The sequence below is a fragment of the Sylvia atricapilla genome, chromosome Z, assembly GCF_009819655.1.
Source record: "Sylvia atricapilla isolate bSylAtr1 chromosome Z, bSylAtr1.pri, whole genome shotgun sequence".
In the NCBI taxonomy this organism is placed as follows: domain Eukaryota; kingdom Metazoa; phylum Chordata; class Aves; order Passeriformes; family Sylviidae; genus Sylvia; species Sylvia atricapilla.
Genome location: NC_089174.1, coordinates 50,531,423 through 50,549,247, shown reverse-complemented (window position 1 = coordinate 50,549,247; position 17,825 = coordinate 50,531,423). Strand labels below are relative to the sequence as shown.

General features: G+C 36.3%; 1 protein-coding gene across 1 annotated transcript in view; it reads right to left on the bottom strand.

Moving 5' to 3' along the window:
• Positions 1 to 5,833: 5,833 nt before the first annotated feature.
• UGCG (UDP-glucose ceramide glucosyltransferase) overlaps positions 5,834 to 17,825 on the bottom strand; it is a 34,894-nt gene continuing 22,902 nt past the window's right edge. Inside the window, exons 2-9 of the mRNA XM_066338381.1 lie at positions 17,425 to 17,566; positions 13,813 to 13,915; positions 12,808 to 12,909; positions 12,343 to 12,455; positions 10,188 to 10,366; positions 9,670 to 9,756; positions 9,052 to 9,241; positions 5,834 to 8,275 (exon numbers count right to left, since the gene is read on the bottom strand). Coding sequence (XP_066194478.1) covers positions 8,105 to 8,275; positions 9,052 to 9,241; positions 9,670 to 9,756; positions 10,188 to 10,366; positions 12,343 to 12,455; positions 12,808 to 12,909; positions 13,813 to 13,915; positions 17,425 to 17,566 — 1,087 coding nt within the window. The 3' untranslated portion in view covers positions 5,834 to 8,104. The remainder of the gene's footprint in view (positions 8,276 to 9,051; positions 9,242 to 9,669; positions 9,757 to 10,187; positions 10,367 to 12,342; positions 12,456 to 12,807; positions 12,910 to 13,812; positions 13,916 to 17,424; positions 17,567 to 17,825) is intronic.

Here is a 17,825-nt window from a genome sequence, read left to right as displayed (position 1 = left end):
AAAGGACTCCTCTATTCTCCAAGATACTGTCATTTAGGATATAATCTGTGTTTAGGCTTGAAACAACAGCAGGAAATGCTACCTACTCATGCAATGCAAAAAAATTTCATGGTCAGAAAACTGGCTTCTGTGATCCTGCAAAACAGCTATTACCACCTATTTGAAGGACTTGAAGGGCCATTTCCCCTGGATACCTGTAGCATTTTGACATTGAAAACCCAATGGGTACATGGTCTCTTAGCATGAGTCTACTGCTGGCCATAGGCTACTTTGCAGTGATCCCACAAAAACCAGCCCTGAGACAGACTGTACAGAAAAATGCAGTCCTTCCTGGTGTATAGACTTGGTTTATATGTTCATAAAGAATGAGTCCACTGTTCAACAGTAACAGACTGTGTGAGGTAAAAATGCACCAGCATCTCTGTTAATCACTGGACAGAACGCTGGAAATGCCAGATTTTACTTCTGATGTTCATTTCAGCTATGTTTTTAAACTGAACAAAATAATCTCTTTAGTCATCACCTGTTGCATACAAAAGCAATCTGTTCAACAGGCAAAGCACAAAAATATTATGCAGCTATATTCTGGCTGCAGAAAGATTGTTTTTATGTACACAAAGATATGAATGTCAAATATGACTGTTGACTCCTAGCAGAGGTAGTGTATCACTGATGCACTGTGATGAGATCATTGTTTGTGTCAGTCTGCATACAGACAAGATATGCTTCACATTCATGTGCACTTATCACTGCAGGAGGATGCCTGAAACACACCAACATTTTAAGCCTGAGATTTTAAGCTGTAGTAAGAGGCTTCCTAATTCATACTACCAGTGTAGTGGTGAGTGGTTCATACCACTCACAAAGCAACATTCCCAACATCTGCCTTCTTCCCACTAGGCACTGTCTGCTTTTAGACACCTCAGTCTCACAGTTACAGCAGAGACCCTTCATGGTACAGTCATCACCACATCATACCTTCTAAGACTTAAGGTTCTCATCTCAAAGACCGTGGCTGCAGACATTCCCAAACATGCTTGCTCCAGCTGGCGCTCCCTCCCCACTCAGCCAATGGCCCAACAGTGACAAGTTGTCCCTATTCTACAAATCATTGGCAGAAGGGCAAGCTCAACACCTCAAGACATGGGAAGCCAGAATAAAGCAGCCTTGTTGGGGGTTAGGTTTGTTCCTTTTACTCTAAAGAATTTTTTCCCCATAAGTTACCAAGGAGACTAAATGTCATACTTAAGATTATTTAACAAAAAACAAAGGGTGGTCAAAGCTCAGAGAGAGAGATAACATGAGTTTTGGGGCAGGTAAAGGACAGAGCTTGAGGCAGTTTGGGTTCTTTTCAGTGTCCGGGGAGAGAGAACGGCTGGGTTGCTGCTTGCTGCTAGAAGAGTTCACTCTCTCTGGAGGGGTCCAGTCGTGGGAAATCTACCATCGTCTGCTCGCCCTGGAATTCTGAGCTTCTCTGCTGCCCGCGGGAGCTGGGCCAGCCCTGTTCTGCCATCGTGGTTTTGTCAGCACTGCTCCTCTTGCTACAGTATGACCCCACATTCTACTGCCCTGCTGGGACATCCTGCCATCCCAGCTACCAGCTCGGGACTTTTCCACTGTTTTCCAGCTTGCTGCTCTGAGGATCCTACAAAGGCACCGAGATCAAACTGCCCTGGGTTTTTGTGAAGCAAAGTCCTCGAGGTTTTTGGTACTGTTTTTGTTATTAATGCTGTAGTTGTTATTTTTGTTTGCTTTGTTATACGTGCTAGTAAAGAACTGCTATTTCTATTTCCAAAATCTTTTGCCTAAAAGCTTTTAACTGCAAATTTATAATTGGAAGAAAAGGGGGTGGTGGTGGTGGTGGTTTACATTCTCTATTCCAAGGGAAGCTCCAGCTTTCCCTGGCAGATACCTGTCTTCCCAAACCAAGACAAGCCTTTGAGAGGTTTGTAATCCAGAGACAAGAGGTGGAAGTTGCCACGTCTTGCAGAGTGGGATGCAATCCCGGCTGAAATGCTTTCCTCCTTTTCCAGCCGTACAATATAACGCTTAAAAATATTATGCTGAAAGCCCCATAAAATTCATGGTAATAGGCTTATTCTAGATACCGAGCCTTCAGGAGTATCTCAGAGGTCTCCTGCCTCTCTCTGAGCAGGAACTCTTAAAATTTAAAGAATCTCTCTGAAGCTTCACCTCTTTTATTCTTTCTTGTTACTCAATATGTTGCAGAAGTGGCCAGATTTGCCCGTACTTCATTCTGGAGCATTAGTCACAAGCAAATTTAACACTGCATCCACTAGTTCTACCTCTCATTGCTGTTATTTCTCCTTCCCATATGTTTCTCTCCTTGGGAAGACTCTTTTATAAAGACCCTTAGGAACAAAATAGTTGCCCCAGAAGGGAGGAGCAGAAGCCAATGAAACTGAACAGAAAGGACGCAAGTGACAAAAGTATGCGCCTTATCTTGCTCAGATTTGGGGGGCTGCCAGCTAAGGAAGCAGAGTTTCTGAATTCTTAGAGGAAGATGCAAAAGCCTAGATGGATAAAACACTGTTCAAACTAGTAAGTAAAAAGTCCAGGAAGAAAATTACAGGTTTTGAGTTTCCTCTGTCTGCTTACTGAAACGTGAAATGGAACTGGATACTAGACCCAGTGACTAATGATTTATTTAACTTCGTGCTGCTGGCCTTTTATACTAGCAAATCATTAATTTACCTGCATGGTCCACTTACAGAACGAATAGGTTTGTAAAATTCAAGGCTTCTTACAGGGTTTTATTTTGGCATTATTATATATATATCAGTTCATATATAAAAAATGTATGCACATATACTTTATCTATGTAGTGTGTGCACATGCAATAGAAAACTAAAAATTATATGTACAGATTCCCCCAAAGGCTCCATAGTTTCTTTCTATTTCCTCATTTCTGTAGGGTTAGGGAGTCACTTTTGAATGTGTTACTGCGTTTTACATGTGTACCCTACAGGCCTGCTGTTGTCTCAGCACCTCTCTCAGCATTTTGGTATTGGAGAAAAAGCAAAGTTATCCCTACCAAAAATAAGTTACTGTTCAACATGTAAAAATACACTACTCCAGGCACCATGTAAGCCTTAAAAGAAGAACACCTATTCATCATACAGTAAAGGCAGGGGGGAGGGCTAGCAGAGCTTTAAATTGGCTCGAGCTCACTTCCACCCTGTGAGTAGATCTAAGTTTAACACAGGCCCAGAGGACGGAAAGACAAAGTCAAGAATAATAATTCCCTTCATGTCAAAGCCCTGTGAAGAGATTTGACAGCTCCTGCTTTGTGCCCCCAGTGAATTTACTAGCTTCCTGCACAGGCACATGAGCCTGATCTCTCCCATTCACCCACAAATTGTCTACATATAAAATGGCCATTAGTTCCAGCTGGCACATGGGGTTTTAGCTGAGACCCTCCCTTCCTGTCTGAAACTGGGAAAGAAGTGTTGGGGGAATGTGTGGAGGGATGAGACAGAAAGAAGCACCAATCAATACACTTCCAGTGCAGGGCTCCCTGGTCTGCATGTCTTAATTGAGCATCTGCAGTAACACCAACAATTAGGCAAAAATCATTTTACCCCATTCTGATCAAGAAGCAGCATGTTCTCCCCAGAAGCACAAACTACACATAAGCAGCAGTCTACTCTTGACCTGATGAGAATTTAAAAAATAAAGCATTCTAAAAGCTGTGTTGGAAAGCATTGGAAATACTTTACAGGATTAAGCTGGCTAGTTATTTTAAACTCAGCTAAGTGTGAAGATGGGCAGTCCAAACACCTTCCACTTAAAAAGGTTGTTAGACACTTGTCCTTTCAGATACACTCTGCACACCTTCAGCATGTGTCCTTCAGCATGCAGGACACTAACCTAGAACTTGCCTTTGAAAAGGAAACCCACTGGACACAACCTTCCAAGAGCACAGCTGAACATCAGCAAAGCCTTAGGATCCACAAGACTGGCTGGTATGCTTACACCTAATACTGGATTTGTAGGAAGAACTGGACACTGCCTCCAGGTAGGACTTAAAATTGAAAACACAGCCACCTGCCCTTAGAAACTGCTACAAAGAAGAATTTAGGGGCCTGCAAAATAGCAAAGAGCAGAATGTGGTGAATTTAACCATAAGAATTATGACTTATTCTCAATTGTAGGATAGCTGGCTATTGAAATTGGTTTGTGCAGCATAGAACAGGTGAAAACATTTTAAGCAGTCCAAATTTAAAGGTTCAGAATCAAGAGGATGCACAAAGTCAGCTAGGCTTCGCTCTGTGGTGGCTGGTTTCTTGGGTTGTGGTGGTTTTTGCTTTGGTCTTGTTTGGTGGGGGATTCTTGTTCATTTGTTGTGGTTTGGGTTAGTTTGTTTTTATAGGGGTTTTTTGTTAAAAGCACATCCCAGGACCCTGATTTCAATTACAGTGCAGTTTTACAGCACTAACATAAGAATCTTGCATATATTCTCCAAAGCCAACATAAAAGCAGAGATGACTTTGTGGAGGGAAATTCTCATCTGCCCAGGTAACTGCATTATAACACTAAGTACTGCGTATGACACAGATTATAGTTCAGGAGGTAACAAAAAAACTTATGTAAATCTGTCCATTCCCTCTAAATATCCAAGTAATAAACCATTCAGTATAATCTGATCATTAGTTCAAAACTAACACATTCTCAAACCCAAACGATGGATTAAATTTGAAATTATTGCCATTCTGTATAGTGCCATTCTTCCTTCTAAGTGTTACTTATGCAAGCATAGACACCATAGAAGCTGAAATCTTTTCGTATAACTATCAAAACAGTATTTAAAGTTTATCTACTGCCGTATTGAATTTCAGTCTTCCTTAGCCTCAACAGTCATCACTGGTATCAGAGATGTTGGGGAAGTAGTTCAATCCAAGAACAGCTGGAGCTCAAACCCACTCTAAAATTAGGTGATCAGAAATTAGGTGTGAGACTTAAAAGTTTTAAGATGAATGAAACAGCTTTCGAAAGTCATTTGTGAAAACAGCTGGTTAGAGACAAGCTTTTCCAGCTGTCAAAACACACTTGAGAGGAAATGCAGGCAGCCAGCACTCAGCAGGAAACAGAAGAGTAGCAAAAGGAATTCAAAGAAGAACGACTTCAACTGAAAATACAGAATAAAATGAAAATGTTATTTAACAGTAAGTAGGAAAGTAATAAAAGGACCAAAGAAAGAGGATTTTAGTATTGTGCTGTGTGGCTGCAAATGTACTGAACACAGAATACACTCAGGAATATTTAATTTTCTATAAATAGTCTTCAAGTGATTCCAGTGGCGTTCGCTTATGCCACGCATGCAGGATTCCAACAACTCTTTCAGAAACACAGTCTCTTACTAAGTTTCACATGATCTTCATAAATGATAGGGAAGAGACAAAAAAAGCCAAGTTAGGTGGCAGAGCAAGTTCAGAGTGCTTTTGAGTTAGTGTACCTGAAAGCAAAGGCGACATTACTTCTCAATGTCAACATATTTTGTGGCAAAAGTATCCTCTCTAAAATCCAAATCTAGGCTAGTTACAATAGATATGGAACTACGCTGTTCTCCTGTAAAAGTTTTGTACACTGAAGTAATTTTAAAAAATTTAGGATAACTCAAAATCAGTTTAGCGCATGAGTTATTTTCACTCAAATATAAAATCCAGAAGAGATGGTGTAGTTGTAAAAAAACTTGAAAGGCACACCCCTTTATTAGCATGAAGATTAATTTGAAATATAACAAAACTGCCATAAACACTTAAAGCAGGCATTACAGCACCACTGAAGAAAGGAAAAAAGTACTCCAAACAGATTGTATTCAAAATTTATTTTTAAATAAAGGAAAAAACAAGACAATTATTTTAAATAAACATTATGTATTATTCTACACAGCTGTAGATGAACATAACTTTACATCAGCTGTTTATAAATTTTACAAGTTCTGTTGCAGCATTGTCTACAACATTTGACACTGTTGGTTTCCTTTTCATCATCAACCAAACAATACCCAAATGAAACCATTTGCTTAAGCAAAGCTTTATTTTTCATAGCCAAAGATGGCTCTACTAATACCAAAGCACCTGTTAAACAATTATCCCCACCTAGTTTTTTAAACGGAAGTCTGTTTAGCCTTTTTTTTGGTTCTGTTCCATTGCCTGCATAGAAATCAGCATAAAGCTAAGTAGCAAGCTAAGCTTCACTTTAGCAGTGCAATGAATGGCATCAAACTTCATGAAACAAATGAAGATACAAACATTGTCAGTAAAATTGAACTATGTAAAATATATATTAATAAAAGAATGTTTTTGTGGGTCACAAATAGACTATGTTTCAGTGTAAAACTTTCCTCAGGAAAAGTGCTTCTTCCTGATTCACATGAAAAGAACGAAGCATGCATCACAAGCCTTTGTTCAAACAGAAATGCCCATTAAAAAGTTCCATGTTACCATAAGGCAAAAAAGATATTAAGGTGGATGAAGCATCTTGGCCCAGAGTATGTTTTACAACAAATACCTACGCATTACACTTGTGTAGCATCTGATGGGTAAGGGATTGGCTCAGTAAGGTAGAAAGTCCATTTTTATAAATACATGTCATTATTGCTAATATGCTACACATCATCATCCAACTTTTAAAGCTGCTTTGTTGACATAACCTTGTAATTAGCAGTTCACCATCATGGTGAAAATATGCTATTCCATACGACAAAAAGTAAAGCAGCATAAATACAATTATGAAAACAAAAGGCTTATGCAACAGTCTTCTCTAGCTTTGCTGTTTTTTTTAAATTAAAGCATGTTCAAAGAAAACAAGTCCAGTTCACCACAAACTAGGAAATTTCACAATGAGGTTGAAAACCAAGTTACAGGGAACAGAGAGAGGAAAACCATGGCATGCATTATAATCTAGTCCTTTTAGTCATACCACTGAAATACAGAAGTCCAATTTAAAGGCTAGACTAACAGGCAACCAGTCAAGAGTAAACTTAATTTGATATCTAAATTAAGACTACAGTTTTAATCAGTAACAGCAAACTCACCCTGCCTTTTAATATATTCACAATATCTACTGCAATTGAATACTTAATTATGACTAGTATAGGTATGTATGTTCACTTTACAAAGATATTAAATACCTGCATCATGAAATTACATTCTTAAGACATTGTGTAAGAAAATAGCTCATGTGTGAAATGTTTCTGAAATGTATTTCTGCTCCCTTCTACTCCCTACAATGTCCCACACACACCCCCAACACCCCCCACCCCCCACCATGAAAGCATTCACTCACAGGGAAAAACAAACACCCCTTAGAAAAAGATGGAAGTACTGAGGGGATCACCTTGGCTAGTTACAGCACAGTGCTTAACAAGGTTCAAGACAGAACCAGATCAGACTTGGCCATAAGATGCCCATAATACATGCCTGACCAGTAAATCCTTCCAACTCATTCTTATCAAACTCAGTCCACTTTTGGTTACTGCAATGATTAAAATATTCCCTATATACATATAAACACAAGACTACAGGCTTACTTTAGTTTGTTTTTGCAAAGCAGTTTACTCTTTCTATTCATATTGTTCTGCAGCAACTACAAGAGGTAGGCATAAAACATTTCAGAGCTTCTTTCCCAAGGTCCCATTACTAGCTCAATTTAGTGGGATAAAACAAAAATCAGCTGTACCTCTGTGATTTTACTAGGTACAGCCTTGTGCAATCCAGCTGGAAAATAGCTATATGAACCCTAGATTTGCCAGTGCAGCACACCAAGGAGTAAGAAGCTGTTCATATCCTGGAGGATATTTTTTTTAAAAAAAGTCTACTGCAGAGCATTTAAATAGAAAGCAGATTCAGGACCAATTCTCCCTATTTTTATTTGTAAATAGAAGGAAGGTACCTTTTGGCCAAGACTACAGTTGTATTTTCACAGATGCAAGTGCCATGCAAAAATAAAGTGAAGAACAGATACCAAACATACAAGTAATAAAACTACTGAAGGTAGATTTTCTTGGAAGTATATAAGCAACTTATAATACTTTTCTTTCCCCCTTCTCTTTTTGACATTCACAGTTACAAATGCGTGGCTATACATCAATAATTTCTTCTGCAGTGCCTCCACAACGTAATCTGTAGCGCCCTGTTCTCCAGCTAATTGTGGGGTCCCACAAAGCAGATAGGAAAATGTAAATTGTCATGGATTCTCTGATGAACCAAGCTACAGCATAATCAAGTTTTGAAAAACACAGAGCACCACCCTAGAAATAATAAAAAAAAAAAGTATTTAATCATACTGATAACTCAAGAAAAATTTGAAAGTAATTTATAACATTTAAAAATGTTTTATAAAACTTACTTTATAAAATTTACATATCAATAGCATCCTTCATTAAAAATCAAGTATATTTTCTTGTTCAAGATACAACATCCCATATTAAATATTTTCTACAGCATTAGAAGAAAAAAATGCTGTTCTCATCTGTGGCACCTTTCCGTACTGAAAGTTTTATGAGGCCTTGGAGCCAATGAGGCCAATGAGCTAGCTGTTCTCCTAGCTCATTGTTAACAAATTAAATGAAAAATGTATGCATGAGTACACACACACCTCAACAAATATTAGACAAAGTGACAGCTAAAAATAATCAACCCCCACCCCCAAAATAAAATCCCACAAAGCTTCTGTTCTTGTACTGTCAAAAGAGCCTAAAAATTCTGCATATGCTCATGTAGAGCAGATTTGAAACATGAATATTAATTAAGGGGACAGAAACTTTCAGAGCCTAATCAGAAGTGCATGCAGCATTTTGTAGAATACAAAACCACAACCAAAACAACTTCCTTCTTTTCATGATACTGTTAGGAAGAGTAACTTAGTCTTCCAACTGAAGGTGGAAGACTAAGTAGTAACAGGATTGGACATGTTATTTCCTGCATGTCAAGAGAATTATTTTATGGCTGTAATAAAGCTTAGTTTTTTGCTTAAGTCAGTGGCAACAGTAATTTTAGTAACCTCCTGGAAAATAAAATTCCATACCTGAACACCTTTTAGTTGAATGTAGTCAAATATAAACCATGCCAAGCAGTGACACATGAAAAATACCATTATATCCCATCTAAACACATGATGAGCTGCCCATCCAATAACTAGACTGGCAACAAAGCACTCTGAGATTGGCTCACAAATTATTGTGGCAGGCAACATATTAATTCGTAGTTTGGCCCACCTAGAAAAGACAAACAAATCAGTTTTGACTTTGCATTATTCATTACCTCCTCCTCCCCACCTCACCAAATGAGCCATCATGGTATTTTCTAAAATGCTAATCTCATTTAATTAACACCTGCAAATAAAATACTGCAAAAAAATCCCTTTCAAAGATGCTAGGGATAGCATCTAAAAAGTAGTAGTAGTAAGGGCGGGGCATTTTAATCTTTTTCTTAATACTTGTAACAGTCATTCTTCTGTGGAAAGTCAGTGCCTCTCTCCTAGCACTAAAAAAGAAGCATGCATCAAGCTGTGCACTCAACTAAGGCACACTGGGCATTAGATCAAATTAGCTGGGGAAACGTATTCCCTCTCATTACCAGGTTGCCCCCATCAGAAGGAGGGGCCGGGGATGGGTGGTAGGTGAAGTAAAGACCAAAATCTTACCTGATCATTCTGGACTGAAACTGAGAAATAGAATATGAACCAGAGTTTTGCATTGCAACTTGTGTGGCCATTGCAAATTTCCAGCCCCTGAACAAGGAATTTGTTATTATAAAAATGTGCAAATAAGAGATGCAAAAACCAACTAGAAAACAAACACCCAAGAATTTTATTAGGCTTCAAAGTTTCTTTGGCATATGTGCCCTATTATTACAATAGGTTAAGGTATTCAAAAGAACTATTTTATCCAGACTCTTCTTTGGAAAAAACCCCAAATACTTAAATTGAGTTCTGAAACTTTTCTCTAAAGGAATTGACAATGATATGGCTTAATTATTTCTACAAGACTTACATTGATAGGACAAAACACATGTCATTAACATGTTGTTAATGACATACTTACAGTATGGAACACCTATACTTAGAGTATTCGCCATGTGTTTAAAAAAAACCAAAAGCTAACAAAAATAAAGATTTAAACTGCACCTAACGCAACAAGCTTATTGCAAAAGTCATCTTACCGGTCAGCTATAGCTTTGGCCATGAAGTAATCTTCAGCAATATACTGTGCAAAAGCTATCAGTCCCCCAGCTTGGTCCAAGACATCCTTCCTCATCAAGCATGACATTCCTGTTACACACTTGAAGCCAGTTAAGTTGGCTGAAATATATGACCTTGGATGTGAAGTTCCAAAATAGACCTGTCAAAAGAACAGAAGGCATTTAAAACTCTGGATGTAAATACTACACTGCCAAATTTTTCCTCTGAAAACATATGGAGGATGAAAAACACTAGATGTGGCCATTTATAATGGTGTATTTGGAAAAACTTTTAGTACCACTGTAAGAAAACCTAGTGTATCATCAAACTGAGGAATCTATTGGTGATACTGGCTGTCTTTTTCGAAATCTAAAAGCAGGTTTTAAATCCACATACTGAACTACTGCACTTCATTTTGTATTTAATTTCTCATTTACTGAGGTTTTTCTCAGGAAATATATGTATGAAAGATCCATTAAGTAACAGATTAATTGTTACGATTAATGTATTAATGTGGTGATAATTGACAGATACGTTCTCTTTCCTCTTGTGAAAACTACCTGTATTCCTGCATACACATTCTTAGAAACTTACTATATGATTCTATGGAAGCATGGGAAATTTGTTTACTTAGCACACTTGCAAACACAAATAGTAAAGAAAAAACTCAAGATTGTGAGCAAACCCTTTTACAAGATACAGTTACAATTAGGAAAGACCTACAAAACAGCAGAGGGAATGAGTGCTAGTGACTCTTACTGTTATTTAGTGTAGACTGCCTTCACACTGGTACAATAACTCATTCAAGAAAAGGCATGCTCATCTTGCAGTATACTGGATCAGCAGGCAAAAAGCACTTCCAGGAATACAGAAGCAAGCGTTATAATTGCTGCTCTAACAAATAGCAGTACTAGGAAATTTGTGCTACAGGTCTCTGTTTTTCTCTTGCAAGTGAAAATTCAGACTTTGTATCATTAAAAAAAAAAAAAAAAAAAAAAAAAAAAACCAACACGAAAAAACGAAAAAACGAAAAAAAGAAAAAAAGAAAAAAAAATCAGCACAGAAGCATCACTCATTTAAAGCAAAGAGTACTGAATTTCACCGCACGTTCATTTCCCATATTTCTGTCTTTCATCGCTATAAGTTAGCCCTAGGGCCAAAATGCCTTATACAGGCCAATGTACAATGCCTCTAAATAACAATTGATGAAACTACATGCCTTGAGACACAAAGAACAAAAAAGCAAACTCAACCTCTTCTTCTACCAAAGAGAACTTACTGAGAAAGAGGAAAGGGGAGAATAGGACAGAATGAGTAATATGAAGATGATGAAAAGGAATCAACTTCTTACTTTATCTTTCACTACAATTATTATGAGACATGAAATAACACTACAGAACAAGAGGCAGAGTAAACTAGATACAGATCCTGTAACATAGATCTATGCAACTTCCCGGTAAAAAAAAAAAATTACACGAGTTAAAAAAATTACATGGACTCAAAAAAATAATGGAAAAGTGCATTTATGAAATCTATTCTTACTGAAACACTATTATATTAAGGATTAGCAAATATACAAGTCTGCTTCCTGCTCAGGTAGTCTCTTAGCTGAAAATTTCAGAACACTGAAGCAGTATTACAGGAAAGCAGGATATAAGCCTTGCTTTTGTTCTATTTTTCTCAAAGGCTCTGCTTCTAAATCCTGCTGGAAATAAGATACTGTGTAAGCTGGACTTAGCTTTGACTTGTCATGGCCATTTTTGTATGCCTTTTCAGATATCAAAATAGAATTAATTAGTCATTTCTGACTAAGCACTAGAAAGCATTCATCAGTTCAATTCTTCAGTTTTTTTAGTAATTTTAAATATAAAATCCAAAATGTGTATCCTGTAATCTTTATTGTTCATATTGTAAACTTGAATATTTTACAGCTTAAATATTTATCGTACAGCACTACAGAGGAATTCTGGACCATTTAGAAGTTGTTCTAATTATCCTGAGTTTGAAGTGTGACTGCAGCTAAGAATAAACATTTCCTCATTCATAAAGTACAAGAGGCACAATACAGCTTCCACTCAGCAAGGTTTTGCAAGCAAAAATAATAAAACAAAATCCCCCCCCCAGCACTGCACTCACCTGTTCAAGGGTAGCAGCAAAACCCTGTCTGTCTGCAACATAGGGAAGCCCATGGACCAAGCCCACTTTCTCAGTCATTTGATTGGCCATATCTGTCAGTGTGTCTGGTGTTACTAAGTGACAAATGAAAGAATGACACTTGATAAAGCAATTCTGTCATTAGCAGACTACTGCAGCAAGACCCTAATTCTCATTTATTACCAGTATCCAGAGTACATATGCTTTGATGCATACTATCTTATATGAACAGTTCTAGAAAAATAATATTAGTGCTTAACAATTATTATGATTAACTACAAATAAAATGGAAACAGTCTGAATAGTATTTTTAAAGGTATTTTCTCCTTTAATTAGACGTTAATCTTTTAATTAAAGTTCTGCTTATATTCTCAGTTAAAATAGTCTCCAAAAATGCTTGCTTACAGTGAATAAGCACAGTTTAACAGTTACCACATACACACCTACCTCTAATTCCACTATCACAGATCCATATGAGATCATATTTGGCAACTTCATAGCCAGGCATTAAGTTATTAATCTTGGGATTAATGCCAACTTTCTTGCCACCTGAAAAATATAAACATCATAAAAATTAATGTATGGGGAGTTTCTGGAATTCAGATTCAATACCCAAAATACTTAAATATATAAACTGAAGAACAATAAGTGTTTACACACCAATTCTTAGTCCACTTTTACACAGGGCATTTACATCTTAAGTATACCTTCAATTCTATATTTTATAATTGGAAAAACAAAAGGAAAAATATTCAAATGCTTCCTTAAAATCACAGGATAGCAAGATTAATGTAATTAATCTATAAAGCTTATTACTACATTCTTGTAAGGTAAAAATTATTCATCTCTTACTTTTTAAGACTATGAAGACTGTATTCTACAGTAATTTCAGCATAAAAATAAAAAAGGAGCAGAACAAAGTAAACACTCCTTTACATCCAGCTGACAAACATGGTCAAGTTTGTTTTATATCAGAAAAAAAAATCTGAACTACATTTTACTACCTTGTTCTAATACCCCTTTCCTCCACTAAATCAAATATAAAGTGAAGAAAGATCCATACAGCCAAAGCAGATGAAAAAGGACTGTTGCAGGATCTCAAGCTCAAATACATCCACAACTCTTGAGTCACTTCCTGCACATTTAATTCAGTATAAAGACAGGATTTACACAGATGTTTTAAAATTAGAAGGAAAACTTGCAGGTGGTTACTGAAACCATTCTTCCTAAAGTTTCCTTGGACTGATGTCACACACTGTGGCTACAAACTTACTTTTTACAGCAAACTAGTGATTAAGCTACAGAAGCAACACCGGCTGAACAAGACAACTATTTATTTCTTTTAAGTCCATATAAATATGGAGTCTTCAACACCATATAGAGTATTCTATACAGAGCTGAAAACCTGTCATTTTACAAGTCAGAGTCCCACCTTCAAGTTGTACTGCTTACCTATAAACAGTCTAGCATCAACATTTGGGTATTTGCCAAGGAGCTTTTTGCACACATCAACAGCTGGATCATCATGATCTTGTACACAGAGTAGTACTTCATACTAGTAAAAACAAAAATATATACACTCACATATATAGTTACATACATACAGCTAATATGCATACGGTCTACGAAATAAAGCTTAATATCATAGTAAGCTAGAGAAATAGAGTGCTGCTACAGAATTGAAAACCAAGAGGTTTTACAGCTGAATGAGTCTAGTTCTTTAATGCACAGCCCAGTACTTGTGAAAAAAGAACTAAGTAAGGCTGTATCTTAATGAGCTCTTTTACTGATGAACATTACTTCTGCTGCTATTGACAGGTTTCTATCAGTCATGAAATAAGATGTTTTAGTATACAAGGTAAAATTTTTGTTCCCACTTCCATTTTTGTTCACATACGAGTCTTATATACAATATTATATTCAATGAAATGACACTACCTGAAAAATTAAAGAATGAGGTTGTAACACACCATGACTGCATACCTCTGAAGTACATCTTCCATTCCTTTACTTTTATAGATATATATGCAAAACAGAGTTGGAAGACAACCCACAGAGACCAGTATATGTATGTATGTACACTTAAACGTACAACAAAGCTCAGGAATATGTATATGGAACATACCTGTATTTTAATTAATAGGGTAATGGCTGAAAAAATAAGTAGTAAGGGAAAAAACTGCAGCTGCTACAAGCTAGTGATAGTGGGTGAAGAAATAAGAATCACTCAACATTGAGGCAGCTTTGATAAAGGTATTTCTGCTTTTGCAATAACAGCAAATTTGTTAAAGATTTCTTACTTGATATGACTTTTTTACCCTATTAATATTAGAGCTATTAAAGCTCCTGTACAAAGACTAAAATACAGAAAATACAAACTTCTGATCAAGATACCCAGAAGCCATTTTTACAGTCCAAGACTGAAAAATTCAATCACAACAAGAAATAATTTTGTTGGCCCACACTGGCAGTAGCTGCTGTAAATAAGAATCCCAACTAGCAATCAAAACAGTTCTTATTCTCCCTTATAGTATTTTATCACCTAATAGTATAATTTGGTTTTTGCTTAAGTAGTTTAGTGAAAATAATCTAAATTTGAAAGTTCCCTATTGGCTCTATGATGAAAATTTCTGATACTCTTGTTCAGTAAGGGGTATTACATACAACAGAAGATATTAAATTATATATATATTTATAGTATATATGCACTTCCAATTTAAAAATGGTAATGTCATACACAAAAGCCTGAACTATCCTAACATCCTTCAGAATACTGAGGAAATTTAAAGTCATTTAAATGGGAGTTAAGATATGTTCTAGTACTACAAACTATCAGCCAAATATTGCTATGTCTTAGAATGCAAACTCAAAAGTCAATTTGGCTAAGAAGCATGCAGTGTTTGATTTCTATTGTCTTAGAGCACAGAAAATCGATTTTAAATGAATTGTCTTACTAAGTAGACAAGTAACTTCTCATCTCAACAGAATCTTGACAGCATGAATGCCATAGAAATAAATAACTGAAGAAATTAGTTTTTTACTGTACATTAAATAATATTTGTAAAATAAAACTGATTTTATGAAACATTATATAATTTATCTTCAATTCACAGAAGCAATGACATTTCTACACTCATATTCTCCAAGAAATTCAACCAAAAGTAAGCCAGATATTTCAGACTCCAATATTTGAAGAGAAAAAAAAAATAGCCTTTGTATACAGTAGCAAAGTAAAAAACTAGAAAATGTATGATACAGCAGAACAAAAACAAAGATACTGATCTACACAAACGTTACCATCAGGTTCATTTGAATTTAACATGAATAGAAAAACTTCTGCAAAATTACAATATACACAGTAGTTGAGAACTCTTCACTGATAAAAATATTATGTGTAAGTCCTGCAGTTCTGAGATGGCATAATTTGATTCCATTCAAGAGAAGAGTATTTCACACATGGAGTATCACAGAAGATAACCATTAGCTCTGCAGGTTGAATTTAGCTTCACTTGAAACAGTTACAGGTTAATCTTACATAATTTTTCACTGCACAGCTGAACTTTGAAAACCAGGTAATACTGTCGTTCTAATTTTTCCAGTCAATCTCTTAAAGTAGTTACGCACAGTAACTATAAAAACATTTTTCAGACAGTTTGGGGACCTTGCTCATGCTCTCTACAGTAAACTGAAGCATTCACACATACATTTTCATTCTTTTTGGAAAAAAAATTATTATCTACTATTAGCTGAAACTCAAATTTGTGTGGAGTAGCAACATTTTAAGATTATTATCCATGTGTTTTCAGAACTAAGGACCAAGACTACTTGTAAAGTATGATCCAACACAACTGGTTTTTTTTTAATTATTAAACAAGTTTCATTTGTAGTCAAATGTTTCAGCTGCATAATGTTTTGATGTTCATTATAGGTCATATAATGGCTTATGATATTGCTGAAGATTCTTTGCACTGTTTGCAATATTGGCATACACAGCATGCCTCAAGTATGTTTTAAAATGTGCTTGGCCACACTTTATTGCACTTTGTTGAGTTGAAAGGATTGATATTTTCATGTCTGAAGCTTTCCAAAAGACCCAAAGCTTCATTACAGAAAAAAATTCCAATTTCTGATTAGTTCCAAGTGCTAGGGGTTTTTATTTGTTTTACCCTGCCTACTTAGGTGCCAATTTAAGGCTCTCAGTTAGAATACACAAACAAAACCTGCTGTACAGCTTAGACAAACCTTCGACCTTTTATAATTGGAGCAGCAGTATCACAAACAGTTTTGAGAAGAACTGAGAGGAGTTTTTATATTAAAGCTAAATTTCAAATTTCAGAATCCAGCAGCTACAAATTCAGTAAAAATGTATTCTTCTTTCCACCCACAGGAGCATATTTCAAACATTGAATGATACAGCAAACATTTGCAGACTTCTTTTAAGCTCTTCAGAGCAAAGAGGATCTGACATGCTTATCAATTATACTGCTTATTGTTTGTATTACAAATTGAAACAGTGCTTAACAACAAATGTGAGCTTTTATGAACTATTTGCTTCCCAGCACCAATACATGGCTTACATATTACCCTACCTACCAACAACTGGTGAGGTGCACTACCTCATCATTGAGCAATTTTTCATTAGATGAGCCATCAATGAGACCAATCAAAAAGTTTCAGGCTATCAGTTAAGTGTTCTCTATTGGAGGATCTCTTACAGAGAAGCAGCCAACTGAGGAGAATTTCTTGCCTCTCAGGTGATCTCTTACAGCAGTAAGAAACACTTAAATCTAAAAACATGACAGTGCAAAGATAGGAATAAAGATGAAGCAAATCTTAGTGGAGTATAGAGTATGTTTCACCCCCATGCCTTGGACATTGTTCTTCCTCAATAGACAGCTTTATAAAAAGGAGTAAGTTTTGTTTGAAACATGTAAAACATGTAATCATACATTTTCTACAGAAGGAAGAACAACCCAAGACAATCAAGCAGCATAGCTCCCATCCAAGCTTTTCAGAGGAGTTTTTGATGCAAAGGAGAAGAAAGACACTAAATAAGATACATACTTTTGGATAATCCAGCTCAAAGAAGGTTTCTAGGTTGTTTATCAGGTTAGGATCCACTCCTTTTAAGGGCTTTAGAAGTGAAACACCAGGAAGCTTGCTATATGGCTGTTTGTCTGTGGCTTTCTTATTGAGGTGGAGGCGTCTGTAATGAGAAATAGCATATAACACCACTTAAAAAATATGCTCAAGAAAGCCATGCAAAATACAGTCAGAAGCAGGAAAGCCGAGGAGTTAATATTGCTGCAAAAAAGAATTAAATCTAGTTGTTGAAAAAACAGCTATTTTTCTATCTACTAGTTGATGTCAAACGCAATGCCTAAAAAAAAAGACACGTAGCTTACACTCAGCTTTAACTTATTTGATATTTCAGACTACGGCTTTTTATCCTATGCATTCCGAGA